Raw genomic sequence first — 23,174 nt, forward strand, 5'->3', positions numbered from 1 at the left:
AAGATAGTATGGTAAGAGTCTGTTCTGTATAAAGGATAAAATGTTAGAAAGCTACTGAAATTAAAGTCATTTGTCATGGGATAGGTAGGACCAGACAGATAAATCAATGAAATGGAAAAAGGAGTTTAGATTTGGAAAGCATATACATTGGGAATAATGAAGTTGATGGGTGTACTGACTGGTTTCGTGTGTCAACTTGACACAAGCTGCAGTTATCATAGAGAAAGGAGCCTCCCTTGAGAAAATGCCTCCGTGAAATCCAGTTGTAAGGACTGTCATTTTCTCAATTAGTGATCAAGGGGGAACGACCCAGCCCTTTGTGGGTGGTGCCATCCCTGGGGTGATGGTCTTGAGTTCTATAAGAAAGCAAGCTGAGCAAGCTAGGGGAGCAAGCCAGTAAGTAACATCCCTCCATGGCCTCTGCATCAGCTCCTGCTTCCTGACCTGCCTGAGTTCCAGTCCTGACTTCCTTTGGTGATGAACAGCAAGGTGGAAGTGTAAGCTGAATAAACCCTTTCCTCCCCAAACTGCTTCTTGGTCATGATGTTTTGTGCAGGGATAGAAACCCTGACTAAGACAATGGGTGATAAAGTCCATATCTCAAAGTATTGGTAAAAAGGACTAAGTGTTACAGATAACATCCCTTCTTTTTTTTTTTTTTTTTTTTGGTTCTTTTTTTCCGGAGCTGGGGACCGAACCCAGGGCCTTGCGCTTCCTAGGTAAGCGCTCTACCACTGAGCTAAATCCCCAGCCCCGATAACATCCCTTCTTATAGCAAAGGTTTAAGTGAAAAAAACTTGAAGGAGAACAGAAGTGGATATTTTTTTGTAGTCCTGATATTGAAAAATCCATGTCCTTTAAAAGCATTATACAAAGAACTGAGATAGGAAGGGAAGGAGTAGCAATAGAGAATACATACATTTGAAGTCTATAGAAACACATTCTAAGGAAGAGTCAGCATGAAGCAGGAGAGCTGTGAGTGATGTGACACCAAGGTTTAACTGTGCATGTGGAACAAAATCGTGAGACAGTAAGGACACAGAGGGAAGGCTTGATGATAATGATTTTAGAGGTACATCCTTGTTTCCAAACTCACTGGGTTGTATACATAAAACAATGTGATTTTACATACCAAAATACTAATACCTAAAAACTTTACTACTGTTACTGGCTTTAAGTTTAAACATTACTCACTGCAAATTATGTAAATAGTCTAAAAGAAAAAAACTATATAAGTTATTTCAACAAATATAATGAAGGCATTTGGTAACATCAAACATTCAACCAAGTAGAAACAAAAAGAACTATACCAAAACAAACAAACAAACAAACAAACAAAAACCCCCAGGAACTGGTTCTTTGAGGAAATGAACAAGAACAAGATAGATAAACCCTTAGCCAGACTAATCAGAGGGCACAGAGAGTGTATCCAAATTAACATCATCAGAAATGAAAAAGGGACAGGAGGAAGAGGGAGAGAAGCCATGGCAGGACAATATGGTGGGTGACATTAAGATTCCACACTGTACCTTTACAGGTTGTTACGAATGTATTGGGCTCTGTATGTTTAGGTGGGCAATTATATCTCATCAATTGGGCCAAAAAAAAATGAAAAAGGGAGATATAACAACAGAATCTGAGGAAATTAAAAAAAAATCACCAGATCCTATTACAAAATCCTATATTCAACAAAACTGGAAAATCTGGAGGAAATGGACAGCTTTCTAGACAGATACCAGGTACCAAAGTTAAATCAGGATCAGATAAACCATTTAACAGTCCCATAACTCTAAAGAAATAGAAGCAGTTATTAAAAGTCTCCCCCCCCCCCAAAAAAAAGCCCAGGACCAGATGGGTTTAGTGCAGAATTCTATCAGAACTTCATACAAGACCTCATACCAATACTGTCCAAAGTACTCCTCAAAATTGATGCAGATGGAGCACTACCTAATCCCTTCAATGAAGCCACAATTATGCCTATACTTAAATCACACAAAGACCCAACAAAGGAAAAGAACTTCAGACCAATTTCCCTTATGAATATTGATGCAAAAATACTCAATAAAACCCTCACAAACCGAATCCAACGATCATCCATCATGATCAATTAGTCTTCATCCCAGGAATGCAGGGATGGCTCAATATATAGAAATCCATCAACATAATCCACTCTACAAATAAACTCAAAAAACCACATGATTATCTCATTTGATGCTGAGAAAGCATTTGACAAAATTCAACACCCCTTCATGTTTCCAAAGTCTTGGAAAGATCAGAAATTCAAGGCCCATACATAAACATAGTAAAAGCCATATACAGCAAACCAGTAGCCAACATTAAACTAAATGGAGAGAAACTTGAAGCAATCCCACTAAAATCAGGGACTGGACAAGGCTGCCCACTCTCTCCCTACTTATTCAATATAGTTCTTGAAGTTCTAGCCAGAGCAATCAGACAACAAAAGGAGGTCAAAGGGATACAAATTGAAGGGAAAAGTAAAAATATCACTATTTGCAGATGATGTGATAGTATACTTAAGTGACCCCAAAAGTCCCACCAGAGAACTACTAAGCCTGATAAACACCTTCAGCAAAGAGTCTAGGTATAAAATTAACTAAAATAAATCAGTACCCTTCCTCTATTCAAAGGATAAACAGGCTGAGAAAGAAATTAGGGAAACAACATCCTTCACAACAGTCCCAAATAACATAAAATATCTTGGTGTGACTTTAACCAAGCAAGTGAAATATCTGTATGTAAAGAACTTCAAGTCTCTGAAGAAAGAAATTGAAGGTCTCAGAAAATGGAAATATTCCCCATGCTCATGGATTGGCAGGATTAATATTGTAAAAATGGACATCTTGCCTAAAGCAATGTACAGATTCAATGCAATCCCCATCAAAATTCCAACTCAATTCTTCATAGAGATAGAGCAATTTCCAAATTCATTTGAAATAACAAAAAACCCAGGATAGTGAAAACTATTCTCAACAATAAAAGAACTTCTGGGGGAATCACCATCCCTGACCCACAAGCTGTATTACAGAGCAATAGTGATAAAAACGTACGATACTGGTATAGAGACAGGCAAGTATATCAGTGGAATAGAATTGAAGACCCAGAAATGAACCCACACACCTATGGTCACTTGATTTTTGACAAAGGAGCTAAAACCATGCAGTGGAAAAAAGATAGCATTTTTAATAAATGGTACTGGTTCAACTGGAGGTCATCATGTAGAAGAATGCAAATCAATCCATTCTTTTTTTCCCATTTTTATTAAAGTGGGTATTTCTTATTTACATTTCAAATGTTATTCCCTTTCCGGGTTTTCTGTCCATCAGCCCCCTAACTCCTTCCCCTCCTCTTCTATATGGATGTTCCCCTCCCCATTCACCTCCTATTACCGCTCTCCCCAACAAGCCCCTACACTGGCGGGCTGTGTGTGTGTGTGTGTGTGTGTGTGTGTGTGTGTGTGTGTGTCCAACCTTGGCAGGACCAAGGGCTTCTCCTTTCACTGGTGCCCAACAAGTTCATTCTCTGCTACATATGCAGTTGGAGTCTTTGGATAGTGGTTTAGTCCCTGGGAGCTCTGGTTGGTTGTATTGTTCTTATGGGGTCGCAAGCCCTTTCAGCTCTTTCAGTCCTTTCTCTAATTCCTCTAACAGGGGTCCCGGTTTTAGTTCAGTGGTTTGCTGCTAGCATTCGCCTCTGTATTTGACATGTTCTGGCTGTGTCTCTCAGGAAAGATCAATATCCATTTCCTGTCAGCATACACTTCTTAGCTTCATCCATCTTATCTAATTGGATGGCTGTATATGTATAGGCCACATATGGGGCAGGCTCTGAATGGCCATTCCTTCAGTCTCTGCTCTAAACTTCGCCTTCCTATCCCCTCCTATTGATGTTTTTGTTCCCCTTTTAAAGAAGAAGGGAAGTACCCGCATTTTGGTCATCCTTCTTGAGTTTCATGTGGTCCATGCATTGCATCTTGGGTAATTCAAGCATTTGGGCTAATATCCACTTATCAATGAGTGCATACCATGTGTGTTTTTCTGTGATTGGGTTAGCTCACTCAGGATGATATTTTGTAATTCCATCCATTTGCCTATGAATTTCATGAAGTCGTTGTTTTTGATAGCTGAGTAATATTCCATTGTGTAGATGTACCACATTTTCTGTATCCATTCCTCTGTTGAAGGGCATCGGGGTTCTTTCCAGCTTCTGACTACTATAAATAAGGCTCCTATGAACATAGTGGAGCACGTGTCTTTGTTGTATGTTGGAGTATCTTTTGGGTATATGCCCAGAAGAGGTATAGCTGGGTCCTTAGGTAGTGGAATGTCCAATTTTCTGAGGAAACTCCAGACTGATTTCCAGAGAGGTTATACAATTCCTCAGTTTGCAATTCCACCAACAATGAAAGAGTGTTCTTCTTTCTCTACATCCTGACCAACATTTGCTATTGCCTGAATTTTTGGTCTTAGCTATTCTGACTGGTATGAGATGGAATCTCAGGGTTGTTTTGATTTGCATCTCCCTGATGACTAAGGATGCTTCTCAGCCATTCAATATTCCTCAGCTGAGAATGTTTTGTTTAGCTCTGTACCCCATTTTTAATAGGGTGATTTGGCTCTCTGGAGTCTAACTTCTTGAGTTCTTTGTATACTTTGGATATTAGCCCTCTATGGATGTAGGGTTGGTAAAGATCTTTTCCCAATCTGTTGGTTGCTGTTTTGTCCTAATGACAGTGTCCTTTGCCTCACAAAAGTTTTGCAGTTTTTTTCTTTTCTTTTTTTTTGTTTTGTTTATCTTTTTTTCTCCATCTTTATTAAATTGGGTATTTCTTATTTACATTTTAATTATTACCTTTCCTGGTTTCCAGGCTAACATCCCCCTAACCCTTCCCCCTCCGCTTCTATATAGTTGTTCCCTCCCCATCCTCCCCCCCACTACCACCCTCCCCCCAACAATCACGTTCACTGGGGGTTCAGTCTTGGCAGGACCAAGGGCTTCCCCTTCCACTGGTGCCCCTACTAGGCTATTCATTGCTACCTATGCAGTTGGAGCCCAGGGTCAGCCCATGTATAGTCTTTGGGTAGTGGCTTAGTCCCTGGAAGCTCTGGTTGCTTGGCATTGTTGTACATATGGGGTCTCGAGCCCCTTCAGCTCTTTCAGTCCTTTCTCTGATTCCTTCAACAGGGGTCCCCTTCTCAGTTCAGTGTTTTGTTGCTGGCATTCGCCTATGTATTTGCCATATTCTGGCTGTGTCTCTCAGGAGAGATAAATATCCGGTTCCTCTCAGCCTGCACCTCTTTGCTTCATCCATCTTATCTAGTTTGGTGGCTGTATATGTATGGGCCACATGTGGGGCAGGCTCTGAATGGTCGTTCCTTCGGCCTCTCTTCTAAACTTTGCCTCCCTACTCCCTTTCAAGGGTATTCCTGTTCCCCTTTTAAAGAAGGAATGAAGCATTTGCATTTTGGTTATCCTTCTTGAGTTTCATGTGTTCTGTGCATTTAGGATAATTTGAGCATTTGGGCTAATATCCACTTATCAGTGAGTGCATACCATATGTGTTTTTCTCTGATTGGGTTACCTCACTCAGGATGATGTTTTCCAGTTCCATCCATTTGCCTATGAATTTCATAAAGTCATTGTTTTTGATAGCTGAGTAGTATTCCATTGTGTAGATGTACCACATTTTCTGTATCCATTCCTCTGTTGAAGGGCATCTGGGTTCTTTCCAGCTTCTGGCTATTATAAATAAGGCTCCTATGAACATAGTGGAGCATGTGTCTTTGTTATATGTTGGGGCATCTTTTGGGTATATGCCCAAAAGAGAGGTATAGCTGGGTCTTCAGGTAGTTCAATTTTCTGAGGAACCTCCAGACTGATTTCCAGAGAGGTTGTACCAGTTTGCAATCCCACCAACAATGGAGGAGTGTTCCTCTTTCTCCACATCCTTGCCAGCATCTGCTGTCGTCAGAGTTTTTGATCTTAGACATTCTCACTGGTGTGAGTTGAAGTCTCAGGGTTGTTTTGATTTGCATTTCCCTTATGACTAAAGATGTTGAACGTTTCTTTAGGTGCTTCTCAGCTATTTGGCATTCCTCAGCTGTGAATTCTTTGTTTAGCTCTGAACCCCATTTTTAATAGGGTTATTTGTCTCCCTGCAGTCAAACTTCATGAGTTCGTTGTATATTTTGGATGTGAGCCCTCTATCAGTTGTAGGATTGGTAGAGATCTTTTCCCAATCTGTTGGTTGCCCAACAGTGTCCTTTGCCTTACAGAAGCTTTGCAGTTTTGTGAGATCACATTTATCGATTCTTGATCTTAGAGCATAAGCCATTGGTGTTTTGTTCAGGAAGTGTTCTCCAGTGCCCATGTGTTCGAGATTCTTCCCCACTTTTTCTTCTATTAGTTTGAGTGTATCTGGTTTGATGTGGAGGTCCTTGATCCACTTGGTCTTAAGCTTTGTACAGGGTGATAAGAATGGGTCGATCTGCATTCTTCTACATCCTGACCTCCAGTTGAACCAGCACCATTTGCTGAAAATGCTATCTTCTTTCCATTGGATGGTTTTGGCTCCTTTGTCAAAAATCAAGTGACCGTAGGTGTGTGGGTTCATTTCTGGGTCTTCAATTCTATTCCTCTGGTCTATCTGCCTGTCTGTGTACCAATACCATACAGTTTTTATCACTATTGCTCTGTAATACTGCTTGAGTTCAGGGATAGTGATTCCTCAGGAAGCCCTTTTATTGTTGAGGATAGTTTTAGCTATCCTAGATTTTTTGTTATTCCCGATGAATTTGCAAATTGTTATGTCTAACTCTATGAAGAATTGGGTTGGAATTTTGGTGGGGATTGTATTGAATCTGTAGACCACTTTTGGTAAAATAGCCATTTTTACTATATTAATCCTGCCAATCCATGAGCATGGGAGATCTTTTCATCTTCTGAGATCTTCTTCAATTTCTTTCTTCAGAGGCTTGAAGTTCTTATCATACAGATCTTTCACTTGCTTGGTTAAAGTCACACCGAGGTATTTTATATTATTTGGGACTATTATGAAGGGTGTCATTTCCCTAATTTCTTTCTCAGCTTGTTTCTCTTTTGTGTTCACTGAACTTTTGGGATCACTTAAATATACAATCATATCATCTGTAAATAGTGATATTTTGACTTCTTCCTTTCCAATCTGTATCCGTTTGATCTCCTTTTGTTGTCTGATTGCTCTGGCTAGGAACTTCGAGAACTATATTGAAGAAGTAGGGAGAGAGTGGGTAGCCTTGTCTAGTCCCTGATTTTAGTGGGATTGCTTCAAGTTTCTCTCCATTTAGTTTAATATTAGCTACTGGTTTGCTGTATATGGCTTTTACTATGTTTAGGTATGGGCCTTACTTTCCCTTATGAATATCAACACAAAGATACTCAATAAAATTCTTTGAAACCGAATCCAAGAGCACATCAAAACAGTCATCCATCATGACCAAGCAGGCTTCATTCCAGGGATGCAGCGATAGTTTAATATACGGAAAACCATCAACCTAATCCACTATATAAACAAACTGAAAGATAAAAACCACATGATCATTTCATTAGATGCTGAGAAAGCATTTGACAAAGTTCAACACCCCTTCATGATAAAAGGAGTTGGAATTCTTTTTTTTTTTTTTTGTTCTTTTTTTTGGAGCTGCGGACCGAACCCAGGGCCTTGCACTTCCTAGGCAAGAGCTCTACCACTGAGCTAAATCCCCAACCCCAGGAGTTGGAATTCTTAAGAGGGGTTTTTAGAGTTTGCTCTCAAGTAGGTTTGAGCTGAATACTCAGCCTTTGTAGAAGACTCACTAGATAGTACTCATACTGTTGGTGTCATGGACAGTCTTCTGTTTCTTACCTAACCCTGTTTTGCTTTTTTGTTAATTTCCATCTTCCGTAATGTGGTTCATGCAGAAAACCAACCTCTTGGTTCTTGAGTTTCAGGAGGGTTCTATTCAGTACAAGATAAAATGAGTGGTTTCCCTTCAATTTAGACTTGGAAAGGGGACCTCAGAGTCCCAACTTTACTCTGTATCAGCTTTCAGTCAGTTTTCCTGTGTCCACACATAACTGGTGCTGGCTGCCTGGGATCAGATAGGCTTTTTTCCCCATGAATCTCTTTGCAGGCAGTTGAACTGAAGCATCCCACAGTCTGCTAAGGCAATTCACTCTTTAAGAGTAACATTCCAATTCCCCTCCTCAAATTTGTTCAAGTCTACCCTCTGTTCTTCTGTATTTTCTTTGATATTTAAAAAACAAAATGAACCAAACATAAAAAACAGAAAACAAAAAAGTACTGTAATGTAGCAGAATATGTGGAAAAAATGAGGAAAAACAGGGTTTGTTCATTAATTTTATTTCCAGCTTAATCTCTCTAACTTACACTGTGAAGAAAAGACTTTAAAATGGGCTCTTTGGACATGATTTTGTATTGAGTTTTATAGTAAAGAAAACCAGAATCCAAAAGGCCAGTTTGTTACTTGGCACCGTATGGGCTAGGAACATGCACATTGAGAAACAACTGTAAGAAGGATAGAGTTTCACTATATTATTATATTACATGGATCCCAGGGTGACCTGAAACTCACGACTCTCCAGCCTCAGCCTCCCAAGTGAGCATTGAGATTGCAGGCAGGCACTGAAACAGGCAGCCTGAAAGTGCCTATAACACCAGAATTCCATCATCTTAGGAAAACAAGCGTTCCTTCATTACAGGACTCGAGAGCGAGGTGAAGAGGATGGAAGCAGGTTTGTTCTGACCAAATGTTTGAGTATTTGCTTGAATCAGTGCAAAGCACTGTTACTTCTTCTTACTTAGGATTTGAACCAAAAGCAGCAAACAGTTTTTCCTGTCCACTGATACATGCTCAAGAAATTAAAATTTTATTTTATAACTCACTTAACATGAACTCATTCTGAAAATTAACTGATGCGTTCCCAGTTTAGAAGCACCTTGAAGGAAACATCTAGTGGAAGGAAATATGGTATCTAGTAGGTAGTATCAATTTTATCATTAAAACTCCCTACTGTTTCTGGAATTTTATTTTATTTGCATACTTAAATATAATCAATTTGCAAGATTCTTAGCCAGTTATTTCAAACTCCTGTTCCTGTGACTCCCTACATGGTGATGGTCTCTTAACCTGAAACTGTGACATAAAATAAACACTTCATCTTTTAAAGGAAAAGTTACATGTTTAGTGTTGTGCCTCTTGTTTATAGTATTATCAGGAAGTAGGTCTATATTTTCTAAGGACATTCATAAACAATGAGCATTTTGCAGAAAATAAGGCTCAGATTTGCTTGATATAATTACAGAAGTGAACACAGCTGGAATCAATAAGAGAAATGCCAAAGGAGAAAGCCGGCTCCATGTGGCTTCCAAAGGAGGAAATCTTTCCCTAGTGAAAATGCTAATAGAATCTGGAGCAGATGTGAATCTCAAAGATAATGCAGGTTTGGGCCCTTTTAATTATTTGTTTTTTAATTTGAACTCACTGAAATACTGTTTTTTTTTTCCTTCACCCCTAATTTTGACACGGGGTGATACTTAGCTATGTTTGAACTGTATTTTTATACCATATTTTAGTTTGGCGAATAATCAGATTTGTCATTGTTTCAAGGATGCATAGAGTGAGAAGGGAAGGAAGTTAGGCTTCTCCTGGGAAGCTCTAATCCCATTCTCTGAATGAGGAGGAAATGCAAAATGTTCACAACTCCCTTTTTTCCTGTTTGTCTTTCTTATTCTAAACCTGTTCTAAAAATCATTTTTGTGGTATTCTTATACAGAAAATAATCTTGTGTACATAATTAAAGATGGAAATGCAAAGGTTTACTGAGTCAGGTGCCACTTTAAATAGAAATGTAGCAGTGCAAGTCTGAGACAGGAAAGCTAGATAGTGTCAAAACCAAGCTCCTTGACCAGCACCTACCCTGTTTCTGGTTTGGCACCTTTATCAACAGTATTTATGAAGAGATTACCTTTTTCCCAAAATGAAGTTCATATGTTTTAAAACAATACTTCTAAAATCATTTCTTATTCAATACTTAGTACATTTACATGTATTTTAATGGAGTTATTGAGTTTACTAACACAAGAGCCCTCAAAATAAAGATATTTCATGAATCTTAATAGTTATGGAGCAGCTTTCTTATTTTTTTTTCTTTTTCAGGTTGGACACCCCTTCATAAGGCATCAAGTGGGGGATTTGATGATATAATTATAGAGTTATTAAAAGCTGGTGCAAATGTGAACTGTGAAAATGTAGATGGGATTTTGCCTTTACATGGTGCTTCTGCAGGGAACCATTTAAAGGTAATGGTGCTTGTCAAGTTAGATTTCTATTTTCTTAGGAGAACGAGTGAAAGAATGAAGACATTTAAAGTGGGAACTGAAGTGATTCTTATACTAACAAATGGTTTTAACACCTGCTAGAATTATGAGGGAAGATACAATCTTATGTGGGGATTAGAGAATCAGTATGTATTTTAAAGAATTATTTTTCCATTGTGTGTCACACAAGTCTTGTAAGTCAGAAGAAAACATGAATCTAATTTTTAATTGTCTGATATGATTTCCACAAAGAGTCTAATATTAGTGATGATGTATGTGGCAGATATTTTGGTGTTTGAGACAGGATTTTAATGTGCAACCATGTTGACCTCAGATTCAGAATGCTTGTGCCTCAGCCACCTGTGTGCTGGGAGATAGCATGAGCCCGACACCCATCTGAGGCTTACAAGTTCTAACTTACAAGTACGCAACAGTTTTGAGGGGAAGCATGAAGTGACTCCTGTTTGGATGTATGTTGTTTACTTTTCTCTACATGCAGTTCAGTAAACAACTCAAGAGTTTTGTTTCTAGGTTTTAAAAGAAAATTATTAGTGTGTTGTGATGATGCTGATGATGCTGATGATGATTACTATTACTGTATGAGTGTTCTGTCTGCATTTAATGTCTGTGTACCACATCCATGCAGTACCCTCAGAGGCCAGCAGAGAGCATCAGAGTCCCTGGGACAGGAGTAACATTTCTACCCTGTGGTTGTTTAGAATCTGACCCTGATCTTCCTAAAAGATTAGTCAGGGCTCTTACCCACTGAGCCATCTCTCCTGCCCCGGAACTCAAGAGTTTTAAACACAACAATATCCTTTCTCTTTTTAAGTTCTCTTTTCTTTTTGACAAATCTATGGAGGAAGATTCTTACTATTCCCAACAATAGCACAGGGATGAGGACATGACTCAGTTGGAAGACAAATGTGAAGACCTGAGTTCCATCCCTAGAACCCACAAAAGGAAAAACCCAATGCTGAGGGAGTGGAAACAGGCAGTTTTCTGGGGCCCACTGACCAGACTCCTTTGGCTAGTCAGTGTGCACCAGATCCCAGTGTCCCCATCTTAGAGAACAGAGACCCTGTCTCAGAAAGCAAGACTTCCAGTGAATGACATCTGGAGGTGGCCTCTGGGCTCCATATTCACAGGCACACCTGTGCCCTCATGCTCAACCATATGTACATTGTACACACACAGCCATGGACATGGACCCTAAACTCTTTGTAACTCTCTTGAGTACTTGTTTATATGTATATAGCATTAAGAGCACAGCAATAAGGATTTGTAAATGTTCCCATGCTATTTCAGCCTAAGTGTAGTCCTATGTTACTGAATTCGTATCTACAGAGATAGGAGATGTGAACTAACATTCAGACTAAGGTAGGAAGGCTTCTTTTGACGAACTCTTTAGACTTTCATGTATTTAGACTAAGAAAGAATAAACAAATTCTTAAGAATATGTGGTTTTACAAGATCTGGCTAATACCCCAAATTGATGAGTGTAACTAAGTGGGGAAAACTTTATTTTCTGACTGATTAACTGGATGTGGGATTATTGCTATGGTTATAAATACTACATGAAGACATTCTCAGCCACATAAATAATTTTCAACATTTAATAGTGGAGAAATCGAATTTTAGATTATTATTCTAAAAATAAAAAGAGTACATTTAAAAAATTAATTCTATCATTGGTATTTGTATTAGACAACTGGAGGTATATTTTAAAAACTTATAGAATTTAGTATATAGTGATAATCATGATCACATCACATATAAGTGATATAGCTGTGAATTATAAAACAAAAAGACATGGAATATGGAGGTATCTAAGTATTCTTATGTTCTATTCTTTTCAAGAGATCATTCTCTCCTAAACAGTGAAAAAGTGTGAATATATTCAGTGTTTGTGCTTAGTGAAACTATATAGAGTGACCCAGTAGCCAGTATTTTTATTGTTGGTCTGTGTGTGTGTGTGTGTGTGTGTGTGTGTGTGTGTGTGTGTGTGTGTTTGTGTGTGTAGGTCTCTGTTTTAATTTTAAGACAGGCTCTCTCAGTGGGTCTATAGTTTACTAACTAAGCTAAAGTGGCTGGCAAGAATACCACAGGAATCCTTATTGACACCCTCTACTTCTGAGATTTTATTTATTTTATGTGTCTTAATATTTTGCCTACATGTGTGTATCTGTACCTCATATACATGCAGTGCCCAAGGAGGCCAGAAGAGGGCATCAGATCCTTTAGGACTGCAGTTTCAGACGGTAGTGTATTTTACTTTAATCTTTTTGGATGTGGACCTAGCCTTTTAATGGCTGAGCCATGTGTGCACCTTATCCTTATGTTTTAATTAGTGAATATGGAGAACAGAGCTTTTGAATAGACAAGGGCCAAGAGAATTTATTTCCTAATTTGTTGCATTCAAAATATTAATGTGTAAGGCAGAATAATGGATCAGTGTTTAAGAGCACTGACTATACCTTCCAAAGGATCTGTGTCAACACATGGCAGGTCACAACTCTCTAACTCCAGTTTCAGATGGTCAGATACCCTCTGAGGGCACTGCATGTTCATGGTGTATAAAGAGCAAAATGCTGATCCTGGGGAAGAGAGCTGAACACCCAGAAGTGAGGACTGTCCTGAGACCACAGGACAGACTGCCACTTCTGCCCACCTCTGCCCACATCCCTGGTCCAACAGGAAACTGCATAGTGACTCTGGACACAGGAATATAGGAACAGTCAACTACAGGTACCTGCTGTTCTGGTCAGCACCTGGAAATGAACTGAACTGGTCAAACAGCTCCCTGCACCCAAATCCCATGGGGAGAGAGCTGGACCCTCAGAAGTGCAGACACTCATGAGAAATCAGAGGAGACTACACTTTGCCCACATTCCCGACCCAAGAGTGAATCGCTTAGTGCCAGCTGTGCCCCCTGGGAGCAAGGAACTAAGAGCAGTCAAGGACAGGACCCATCTGATTCCTCCCTATGCAAAGAGCTAAAAGACAGTCACCAGGAGCGCCTACACATCTGAGAGCAGAGCACCTGTTCACAGAAACGGCTGAAAGAAAACTGGAAAACGGTTCTACAGGAGTGCTGACATAGAGGCCTACAGGAGGGTTAAGCCACTGTCCAAAACAGCAAGACAAGCTAACAGCAGACAACCCAATAGCAAGAGGCAAGCCCAGGAGCCTAAGCAACAGAAACCAAGTCTACTTGACATAATCAGAGCCCAGTTCTCCCCCAAAGAAAATACTGGATATCCAAAGACACTAGAAAAGCAAGATTTAGATTTAAAAATCACATTTTATGATAATGATGGGGGACTTTAAAAAGGACATAAATAACTCCCTTAAAGAAATGAAGTACGAGACCCTGTGAGAGACAGACCCAACCGCCTGGTCAGGTGGGCACTCCTGAGGCTGCAGAGCGGAAGAGACCACCAACACTGCTCACCCCTGCCCACATCCCTGGCCCAAGAGGAAACTGTATAAGGCCTCTGGGCTCCCGTGGGGGAGGGCCCAGGAGCGGCAGGACCCCTGCCTGAGACACCACCAGAACCTGAAGGAAACAGACCGGATAAACAGTTCTCTGCACCCAAATCCCGTGGGAGGGAGAGCTGAACCTTCAGAGAGGCAGACAAGCCTGGGAAACCAGAAGAGACTGCTCTCTGCACACACATCTCGGACGCCAGAGGAAAAAGCCAAAGACCATCTGGAACCCTGGTGCACTGAAGCTCCCGGAAGGGGCGGCACAGGTCTTCCTGGTTGCTGCCGCTGCAGAGAGCCCGTGGGCAGCACCCCACGAGCGAACTTGAGCCCCGGGACCACAGGTAAGACCAAATTTTCTGCTGCAAGAAAGCTGCCTGGTGAACTCAAGACACAGGCCCACAGGAACAGCTGAAGACCTGTAGAGAGGAAAAACTACACGCCGGAAAGCAGAACACTCTGTTCCCATAACTGACTGAAAGAGAGGAAAACAGGTCTACAGCACTCCTGACACACAGGCTTATAGGACAGTCTAGCCACTGTCAGAAATAGCAGAACAAAGTAACACTAGAGATAATCTGATGGCGAGAGGCAAGCGCAAGAACCCAAGCAACAGAAACCAAGACTACATGGCACCATCGGAGCCCAATTCTCCCATCAAAACAAACATGGAGGGGCTGGGGATTTAGCTCAGTGGTAGAGCGCTTACCTAGGAAGCGCAAGGCCCTGGGTTCGGTCCCCAGCTCCGAAAAAAAGAACCAAAAAAAAAAAAAAAAAAAAAAAAAAAAACAAACATGGAATATCCAAACACACCAGAAAAGCAAGATCTAGTTTCAAAATCATATTTGATCATGATGCTGGAGGACTTCAAGAAAGACGTGAAGAACTCCTTTAGAGAACAAGTAGAAGCCTACAGAGAGGAATCGCAAAAATGCCTGAAAGAATCGCAAAAATCCCTGAAAGAATTCCAGGAAAACATAAATAAACAAGTAGAAGCCCATAGAGAGGAGACACAAAAATGCCTGAAAGAATTCCAGGAAAACATAAATAAACAAGTAGAAGCCCATAGAGAGGAGACACAAAAATCCCTGAAAGAATTCCAGGAAAACACAAACAGTTGAAGGAATTAAAAATGGAAATAGAAGCAATCAAGAAAGAACACATGGAAACAACCCTGGATATAGAAAACCAAAAGAAGAGACAAGGAGCTGTAGATACAAGCTTCACCAACAGAATACAAGAGATAGAGGAGAGAATCTCGGGAGCAGAAGATTCCATAGAAATCATTGACTCAACTGTCAAAGATAATGTAAAGCGGAAAAAGCTACTGGTCCAAAACATACAGGAAATCCAGGACTCAATGAGAAGATCAAACCTAAGGATAATAGGTATAGAAGAGAGTGAAGACTCCCAGCTCAAAGGACCAGTAAATATCTTCAACAAAATCATAGAAGAAAACTTCCCTAACCTAAAAAAAGAGATACCCATAGACATACAAGAAGCCTACAGAACTCCAAATAGATTGGACCAGAAAAGAAACACCTCCCGTCACATAATTGTCAAAACACCAAACGCACAAAATAAAGAAAGAATATTAAAAGCAGTAAGGGAAAAAGGTCAAGTAACATATAAAGGCAGACCTATCAGAATCACACCAAACTTCTCGCCAGAAACTATGAAGGCCAGAAGATCCTGGACTGATGTCATACAGACTCTAAGAGAACACAAATGCCAGCCCAGGTTACTGTATCCAGCAAAACTCTCAATTAACATTGATGGAGAAACCAAGATATTCCATGACAAAACCAAATTTACACAATATCTTTCTACAAATCCAGCACTACAAAGGATAATAAATGGTAAAGCCCAACATAAGGAGGCAAGCTATACCCTAGAAGAAGCAAGAAACTAATCGTCTTGGCAACAAAACAAAGAGAACACAAGAACACAAACATCTCACCTCCAAATACGAATATAACAGGAAGCAATAATCACTATTCCTTAATATCTCTCAACATCAGTGGTCTCAACTCCCCAATAAAAAGACACAGATTAACAAACTGGATACGCAATGAAGACCCTGCATTCTGCTGCCTACAGGAAACACACCTCAGAGACAAAGACAGACACTACAAAAGAGTGAAAGGCTGGAAAACAACTTTCCAAGCAAATGGTCAGAAGAAGCAAGCTGGAGTAGCCATTCTAATATCAAATAAAATCAATTTCCAACTAAAAGTCATCAAAAAAGATAAGGAAGGACACTTCATATTCATCAAAGGAAAAATCCACCAAGATGAACTCTCAATCCTAAATATCTATGCCCCAAATACAAGGGCACCTACATACGTAAAAGAAACCTTACTAAAGCTCAAAACACACATTGCACCTCACACAATAATAGTGGGAGATTTCAACACCCCACTCTCATCAATGGACAGATCATGGAAACAGAAATTAAACAGTGATGTCGACAGACTAAGAGAAGTCATGAGCCAAATGGACTTAACAGATATTTATAGAACATTCTATCCTAAAACAAAAGGATATACCTTCTTCTCAGCTCCTCATGGTACTTTCTCCAAAATTGACCATATAATTGGTCAAAAAACGGGCCTCAACAGGTACAGAAAGATAGAAATAATCCCATGCGTGCTATCGGACCACCACGGCCTAAAACTGGTCTTCAATAACAATAAGGGAAGAATGCCCACATATACGTGGAAATTGAACAATGCTCTACTAATGATAACCTGGTCAAGGAAGAAATAAAGAAACAAATTAAAAACTTTTTAGAATTAAGGAAAATGAAGATACAACATACCCAAACTTATGGGACACAATGAAAGCTGTGCTAAGAGGAAAACTCATAGCGCTGAGTGCCTGCAGAAAGAAACAGGAAAGAGCATATGTCAGCAGCTTGACAGCACACCTAAAAGCTCTAGAACAAAAAGAAGCAAATACACCCAGGAGGAGTAGAAGGCAGGAAATAATCACTCAGAGCTGAAATCAACCAAGTAGAAACAAAAAGGACCATAGAAAGAATCAACAGAACCAAAAGTTGGTTCTTTGAGAAAATCAACAAGATAGATAAACCCTTAGCCAGACTAACGAGAGGACACAGAGAGTGCGTCCAAATTAACAAAATCAGAAATGAAAAGGGAGACATAACAACAGATTCAGAGGAAATTCAAAAAATCATCAGATCTTACTATAAAAACCTATATTCAACAAAACTTGAAAATCTTCAGGAAATGGACAATTTCCTAGACAGATACCAGGTATCGAAGTTAAATCAGGAACAGATAAACCAGTTAAACAACCCCATAACTCCTAAGGAAATAGAAGCAGTCATTAAAGGTCTCCCAACCAAAAAGAGCCCAGGTCCAGACGGGTTTAGTGCAGAATTCTATCAAACCTTCATAGAAGACCTCATACCAATATTATCCAAACTATTCCACAAAATTGAAACAGATGGAGCACTACCGAATTCCTTCTACGAAGCCACAATTACTCTTATACGTAAACCACACAAAGACACAACAAAGAAAGAGAACTTCAGACCAATTTCCCTTATGAATATCGACGCAAAAATACTCAATAAAATTCTGGCAAACCGAATTCAAGAGCACATCAAAACAATCATCCACCATGATCAAGTAGGCTTCATCCCAGGCATGCAGGGATGGTTTAATATACGGAAAACCATCAAAGTGATCCATCATATAAACAAACTGAAGGAACAGAACCACATGATCATTTCATTAGATGCTGAGAAAGCATTTGACAAAATTCAACACCCCTTCATGATAAAAGTCCTGGAAAGAATAGGAATTCAAGGCCCATACCTAAACATAGTAAAAGCCATATACAGCAAACCAGTTGCTAACATTAAACTAAATGGAGAGAAACTTGAAGCAATCCCACTAAAATCAGGGACTAGACAAGGCTGCCCACTCTCTCCCTACTTATTCAATATAGTTCTTGAAGTTCTAGCCAGAGCAATCAGACAACAAAAGGAGATAAAGGGGATACAGATCGGAAAAGAAGAAGTCAAAATATCACTATTTGCAGATGACATGATAGTATATTTAAGTGATCCCAAAAGTTCCACCAGAGAACTACTAAAGCGGATAAACAACTTCAGCAAAGTGGCTGGGAACAAAATTAATTCAAATAAATCAGTTGCCTTCCTCTATACAAAAGAGAAACAAGCCGAGAAAGAAATTAGGGAAACGACACCCTTCATAATAGACCCAAATAATATAAAGTACCTCGGTGTGACTTTAACCAAGCAAGTAAAAGATCTGTACAATAAGAACTTCAAGACACTGAGGAAAGAAATTGAAGAAGACCTCAGAAGATGGAAAGATCTCCCATGCTCATGGATTGGCAGGATTAATATAGTAAAAATGGCCATTTTACCAAAAGCAATCTACAGATTCAATGCAATCCCCATCAAAATACCAATCCAATTCTTCAAAGAGTTAGACAGAACAATTTGCAAATTCATCTGGAATAACAAAAAACCCAGGATAGCTAAAGCTATCCTCAACAATAAAAGGACTTCAGGGGGAATCACTATCCCTGAACTCAAGCAGTATTACAGAGCAGTAGTGATAAAAACTGCATGGTATTGGTACAGAGACAGACAGATAGACCAATGGAATAGAATTGAAGACCCAGAAATGAACCCACACACCTATGGTCACTTGATTTTTGACAAAGGAGCCAAAACCATCCAATGGAAAAAAGATAGCATTTTCAGCAAATGGTGCTGGTTCAACTGGAGGGCAACATGTAGAAGAATGCAGATCGATCCATCCTTATCACCCTGTTCAAAGCTTAAGTCCAAGTGGATCAAGGACCTCCACATCAAACCAGACACACTCAAACTAATAGAAGAAAAACTAGGGAAGCATCTGGAACACATGGGCACTGGAAAAAATTTCCTGAACAAAACACCAATGGCTCATGCTCTAAGATCAAAATCGACAAATGGGATCTCATAAAACTGCAAAGCTTCTGTAAGGCAAAGGATACTGTGGTTAGGACAAAACGGCAACCAACAGATTGGGAAAAGATCTTTACCAATCCTACAACAGATAGAGGCCTTATATCCAAAATATACAAAGAACTCAAGAAGTTAGACCGCAGGTAGACAAATAACCCTATTAAAAATGGGGTTCAGAGCTAAACGAAGAATTCACAGCTGAGGAATGCCGAATGGCTGAGAAACACCTAAAGAAATGTTCAACATCTTTAGTCATAAGGGAAATGCAAATCAAAACAACCCTGAGATTTCACCTCACACCAGTGAGAATGGCTAAGATCAAAAACTCAGGTGACAGCAGATGCTGGCGAGGATTTGGAGAAAGAGGAACACTCCTCCATTGTTGGTGGGATTGCAGACTGGTAAAACCATTCTGGAAATCAGTCTGGAGGTTCCTCAGAAAATTGGACATTGAACTGCCTGAGGATCCAGCTATACCTCTCTTGGGCATATACCCAAAAGATGCCTCAACATATAAAAGAGACACGTGCTCCACTATGTTCATCGCAGCCTTATTTATAATAGCCAGAAGCTGGAAAGAACCCAGATGCCCTTCAACAGAGGAATGGATACAGAAAATGTGGTACATCTACACAATGGAATATTACTCAGCTGTCAAAAACAACGAGTTTATGAAATTCGTAGGCAAATGGTTGGAACTGGAAAATATCATCCTGAGTGAGCTAACCCAATCACAGAAAGACATACATGGTATGCACTCATTGATAAGTGGCTTTTAGCCCAAATGCTTGAATTACCCTAGATCCCTAGAACAAACGAAACTCAAGACGGATGATCAAAATGTGAATGCTTCACTCCTTCTTTAAATGAGGAAAAAGAATACCCTTGGCAGGGAAGGGAGAGGCAAAGATTAAAACAGAGACTGAAGGAACACCCATTCGGAGCCTGCCCCACATGTGGCCCATACATATACAGCCACCCAATTAGACAAGATGGATGAAGCAAAGAAGTGTAGACTGACAGGAGCCGGATGTAGATCGCTCCTGAGAGACACAGCCAGAATACAGCAAATACAGAGGCGAATGCCAGCAGCAAACCACTGAACTGAGAATAGGTCCCCCGTTGAAGGAATCAGAGAAAGAACTGGAAGAGCTTGAAGGGGCTCGAGACCCTATATGTACAACAATGTCAAGCAACCAGAGCTTCCAGGGACTAAGCCACTACCTAAATACTATACATGGACTGACCCTGGACTCTGACCCCATAGGTAGCAATGAATATCCTAGTAAGAGCACCAGTGGAAGGGGAAGCCCTGGGTCCTGCTAAGAGTGAACCCCCAGTGAACTAGACTATGGGGGGAGGGCGGCAATGGCGGGAGGGTTGGGAGGGGAACACCCATAAGGAAGGGGAAGGGGGAGGGGGATGTTTGCCCGGAAACCGGGAAAGGGAATAACACTTGAAATGTATATAAGAAATACTCAAGTTAATAAAAAAAAGAAAAAGAAAAAAAAAGAAAATAAAATCTTACCCTGCAAGCCAAATGAGCAGTATAAAGTAAATTTACTTTAATTTAAGATGGATAAAAAAAAAAAAGAAATGAAGTACAACACAAGTAAAGAAGTAGAGGCTGTTAAAGAGGAAACACAAAAATCCCCGAAATAATTATAGGAAAACACAACAAACAGGTGAAGGAATTGAACAAAACTGTCCAGAATTTAAAAATGGAAATAGAAACAATAAAAAAAGCATGAAGGGAGACATCACTGGAGATATAAAACCTAAGGAAGAGATCAGGAGTCATAGATGCAATCATCACCAACAGTATTCAAGAGGTAGAAGAGAGAATCTCAGGGGCAGAAGATACCATAGAAAGCATCTTCACAACCATCAAAGATAATGTAAAACTCAAAGAGCTCCTACCCCAAAACATACAGGAAATCCAGGACACAATGAGATCAAACCTAAGGAGAATAGCTTAAAGGCCCAGTAAATATCTTCAACAGAATTATAGAAGAAAACTTCCCTATCCTAAAGAAAGAGATGCCCATAAACATGCAAGAAGCGTTACAGAACTCCAAATAGATTGGACCAGAAAAGAAATTCCTCACATCTCGTAATAGTCAAAATACTAAACACACCAAACAAAGAAACAATATTAAAAACAGTAAGGAGAAAAGGTCAACTAACATTTAAAGACAGACCTATCAGAATTACACTAGACTTCTCACCAGAGACTGAAAGCCAGAAGATCCTGGGCAGATGTCATACAGACACTAAGAGAACACAAATGCCAACTCAATCCAGCAAAACTATCAATTAACATAGATTGAGAAATCAAGATATTCCATAACAAAACCAAATTTACACAATATATTTCCACAAATACAGCTCTGCATAGGATAATAGTTGAACTCCAACACAAGGAGGGAATTTAAAACCCATAAAAAGCAAGAAAGTAATCTCATTGCAACAAACCCAAAAGAAGCAAGCCACACAAACATAATTCCACCTCTAATAACGAAAATAACAGGAAACAACAATCACTATGCCTTAATATCTCTTAATATCAGTGAGCTCATTTCCGTAATAAAAAGACATAGGTTAACAGACTGGATACATAAACATGACCCAGCATTTTGCTGCATACAGGAAAAAGTGATAAAGACAGACAGTACCTCAGATAAAAGACTGGAAAACAATTTTCCAAGCAAACGATCCCAAGAAACAAGCTGGAGTAGACATTCTAATATCGAATTAAATTGACTTTCAACCAAAAGTTATCAAAAAAGATAAGGAAGGACACTTCATATTCATCAAAGGGAAAAATCCACTAAAATAAACTCTCAATCCTGATTATCTATGCTCCAAATACAAGGGCACCTGCATTCATAAAAGACATCTCACAACATCTCAAAGGACACATTGCACCTCACACAATAATAGTGGAATATTTCAACACGCCACTCTCATCATTGGACAGATCATGGAAACAGAAACTAAACCATAGACATAGAGAAACTAACAGAAATCATGAACCAAGTGGATTTAAAAGATATTTATAGAACATTTCATCCTAAAACAAAAGAATATACCTTCTCTTCACCACCTTATGGTACCTTCTCCAAAACTGACCATATAATCAGTCACAAAATAGGCCTCAACAGTTACAAGAAGATTGAAATAATCCCTTGTAACCTATCATTACCATGGACTAAGGGTGGTCTTCAATAACAACAAAAATGACAGAAAGCCCACATACACATGGAAGTTGAACAACCCTCTAGTCAATGATAACTTGGTCAAGGAAGAAATAAAGAAATTAAAGACTTTCTAGAATTTAATGAAAGTGAAGGTACAACATACTCAAACTTATGTGACACAATGAAAGCAGAAAAAATGAAGTTGCAACGTACCCAAACTTATGTGACACAATGAAAGCAGTGCTAAGAGAAAAACTCATAGCTCCGAGTTCCTCCAAAAAGAAACGGGAGAGAACATACATTAGCAGTTTGACAGCACCCTTAAAAACTCTAGAACAAAAAGGAACAAATACACCCAAGAGGAGTAGACAGCAGGAAATAATCAAACTCAGAACTGAAATCAACCATGTAGAAACAAGAAGAACTATATAAAGAATCAACAAAACCGAGAGCTGGTTCATTGAGAAAATAATTAAACCCTTAGCCAGACTAACCTGAATGTATCCAAATTAACAAAATCAGAAAAGAAAAGGGAGATTTAACAACAGAATCTGAGGAAATTGAAAATATCAAATCCTACTACAAAAGCCAATATTCAACAAAACTGGAAAATCTGGATGAAATGGATGATTTTCTAGACAGATACCAGTTACCAAAGTTAAATCAGGATCAGATAAACCATGTAAATAGTCCCATAACTCCTAAAGAAATAGAAGCAGTTATTAAAAGTCTCCCAACCAAACCAAACAGGGATGGTTCAATATATGGACCAGATGGATTTAGTGCGAATTCTATCAGACTGTCATAGTAGACCTCATACCAATACTGTCTAAACTGTTCCACAAAACAGAAGCAGGACCACTACCCAATTCCTTCTATGAAGCCAAAATTATACTTATACTTAAACCACACAAAGACCCAACAAAGAAAGAGAACTTCAGACCAATTTCCCTTATGAATATGATCCAGTATAATTTATAGTATCCTCACAAACTGAATCCAAGAACACATCAAAATGATCATCCATCATGATTAAATATACTTCATCCCAGCGATGCAGGGGATGGTTCAATATATGGAAAACCATCTACGCAATCCACTA

At 39.4% G+C, this 23,174-nt stretch overlaps 1 protein-coding gene across 8 annotated transcripts in view; it reads left to right on the plus strand.

The window, feature by feature from the left end:
• Positions 1-23,174, plus strand: part of Ankrd31 (ankyrin repeat domain 31) — a 193,740-nt gene that overhangs the window by 77,477 nt on the left and 93,089 nt on the right. For all 8 annotated transcript variants that reach the window (XM_063282676.1, XM_039103463.2, XM_063282675.1 and 5 more), the window contains 2 exons: positions 9,361-9,498; positions 10,215-10,357. In XM_063282676.1, coding sequence (XP_063138746.1) covers positions 9,361-9,498; positions 10,215-10,357 — 281 coding nt within the window. The remainder of the gene's footprint in view (positions 1-9,360; positions 9,499-10,214; positions 10,358-23,174) is intronic.

This window comes from Rattus norvegicus, chromosome 2 (genome assembly GCF_036323735.1).
Source record: "Rattus norvegicus strain BN/NHsdMcwi chromosome 2, GRCr8, whole genome shotgun sequence".
In the NCBI taxonomy this organism is placed as follows: Eukaryota; Metazoa; Chordata; class Mammalia; order Rodentia; family Muridae; genus Rattus; species Rattus norvegicus.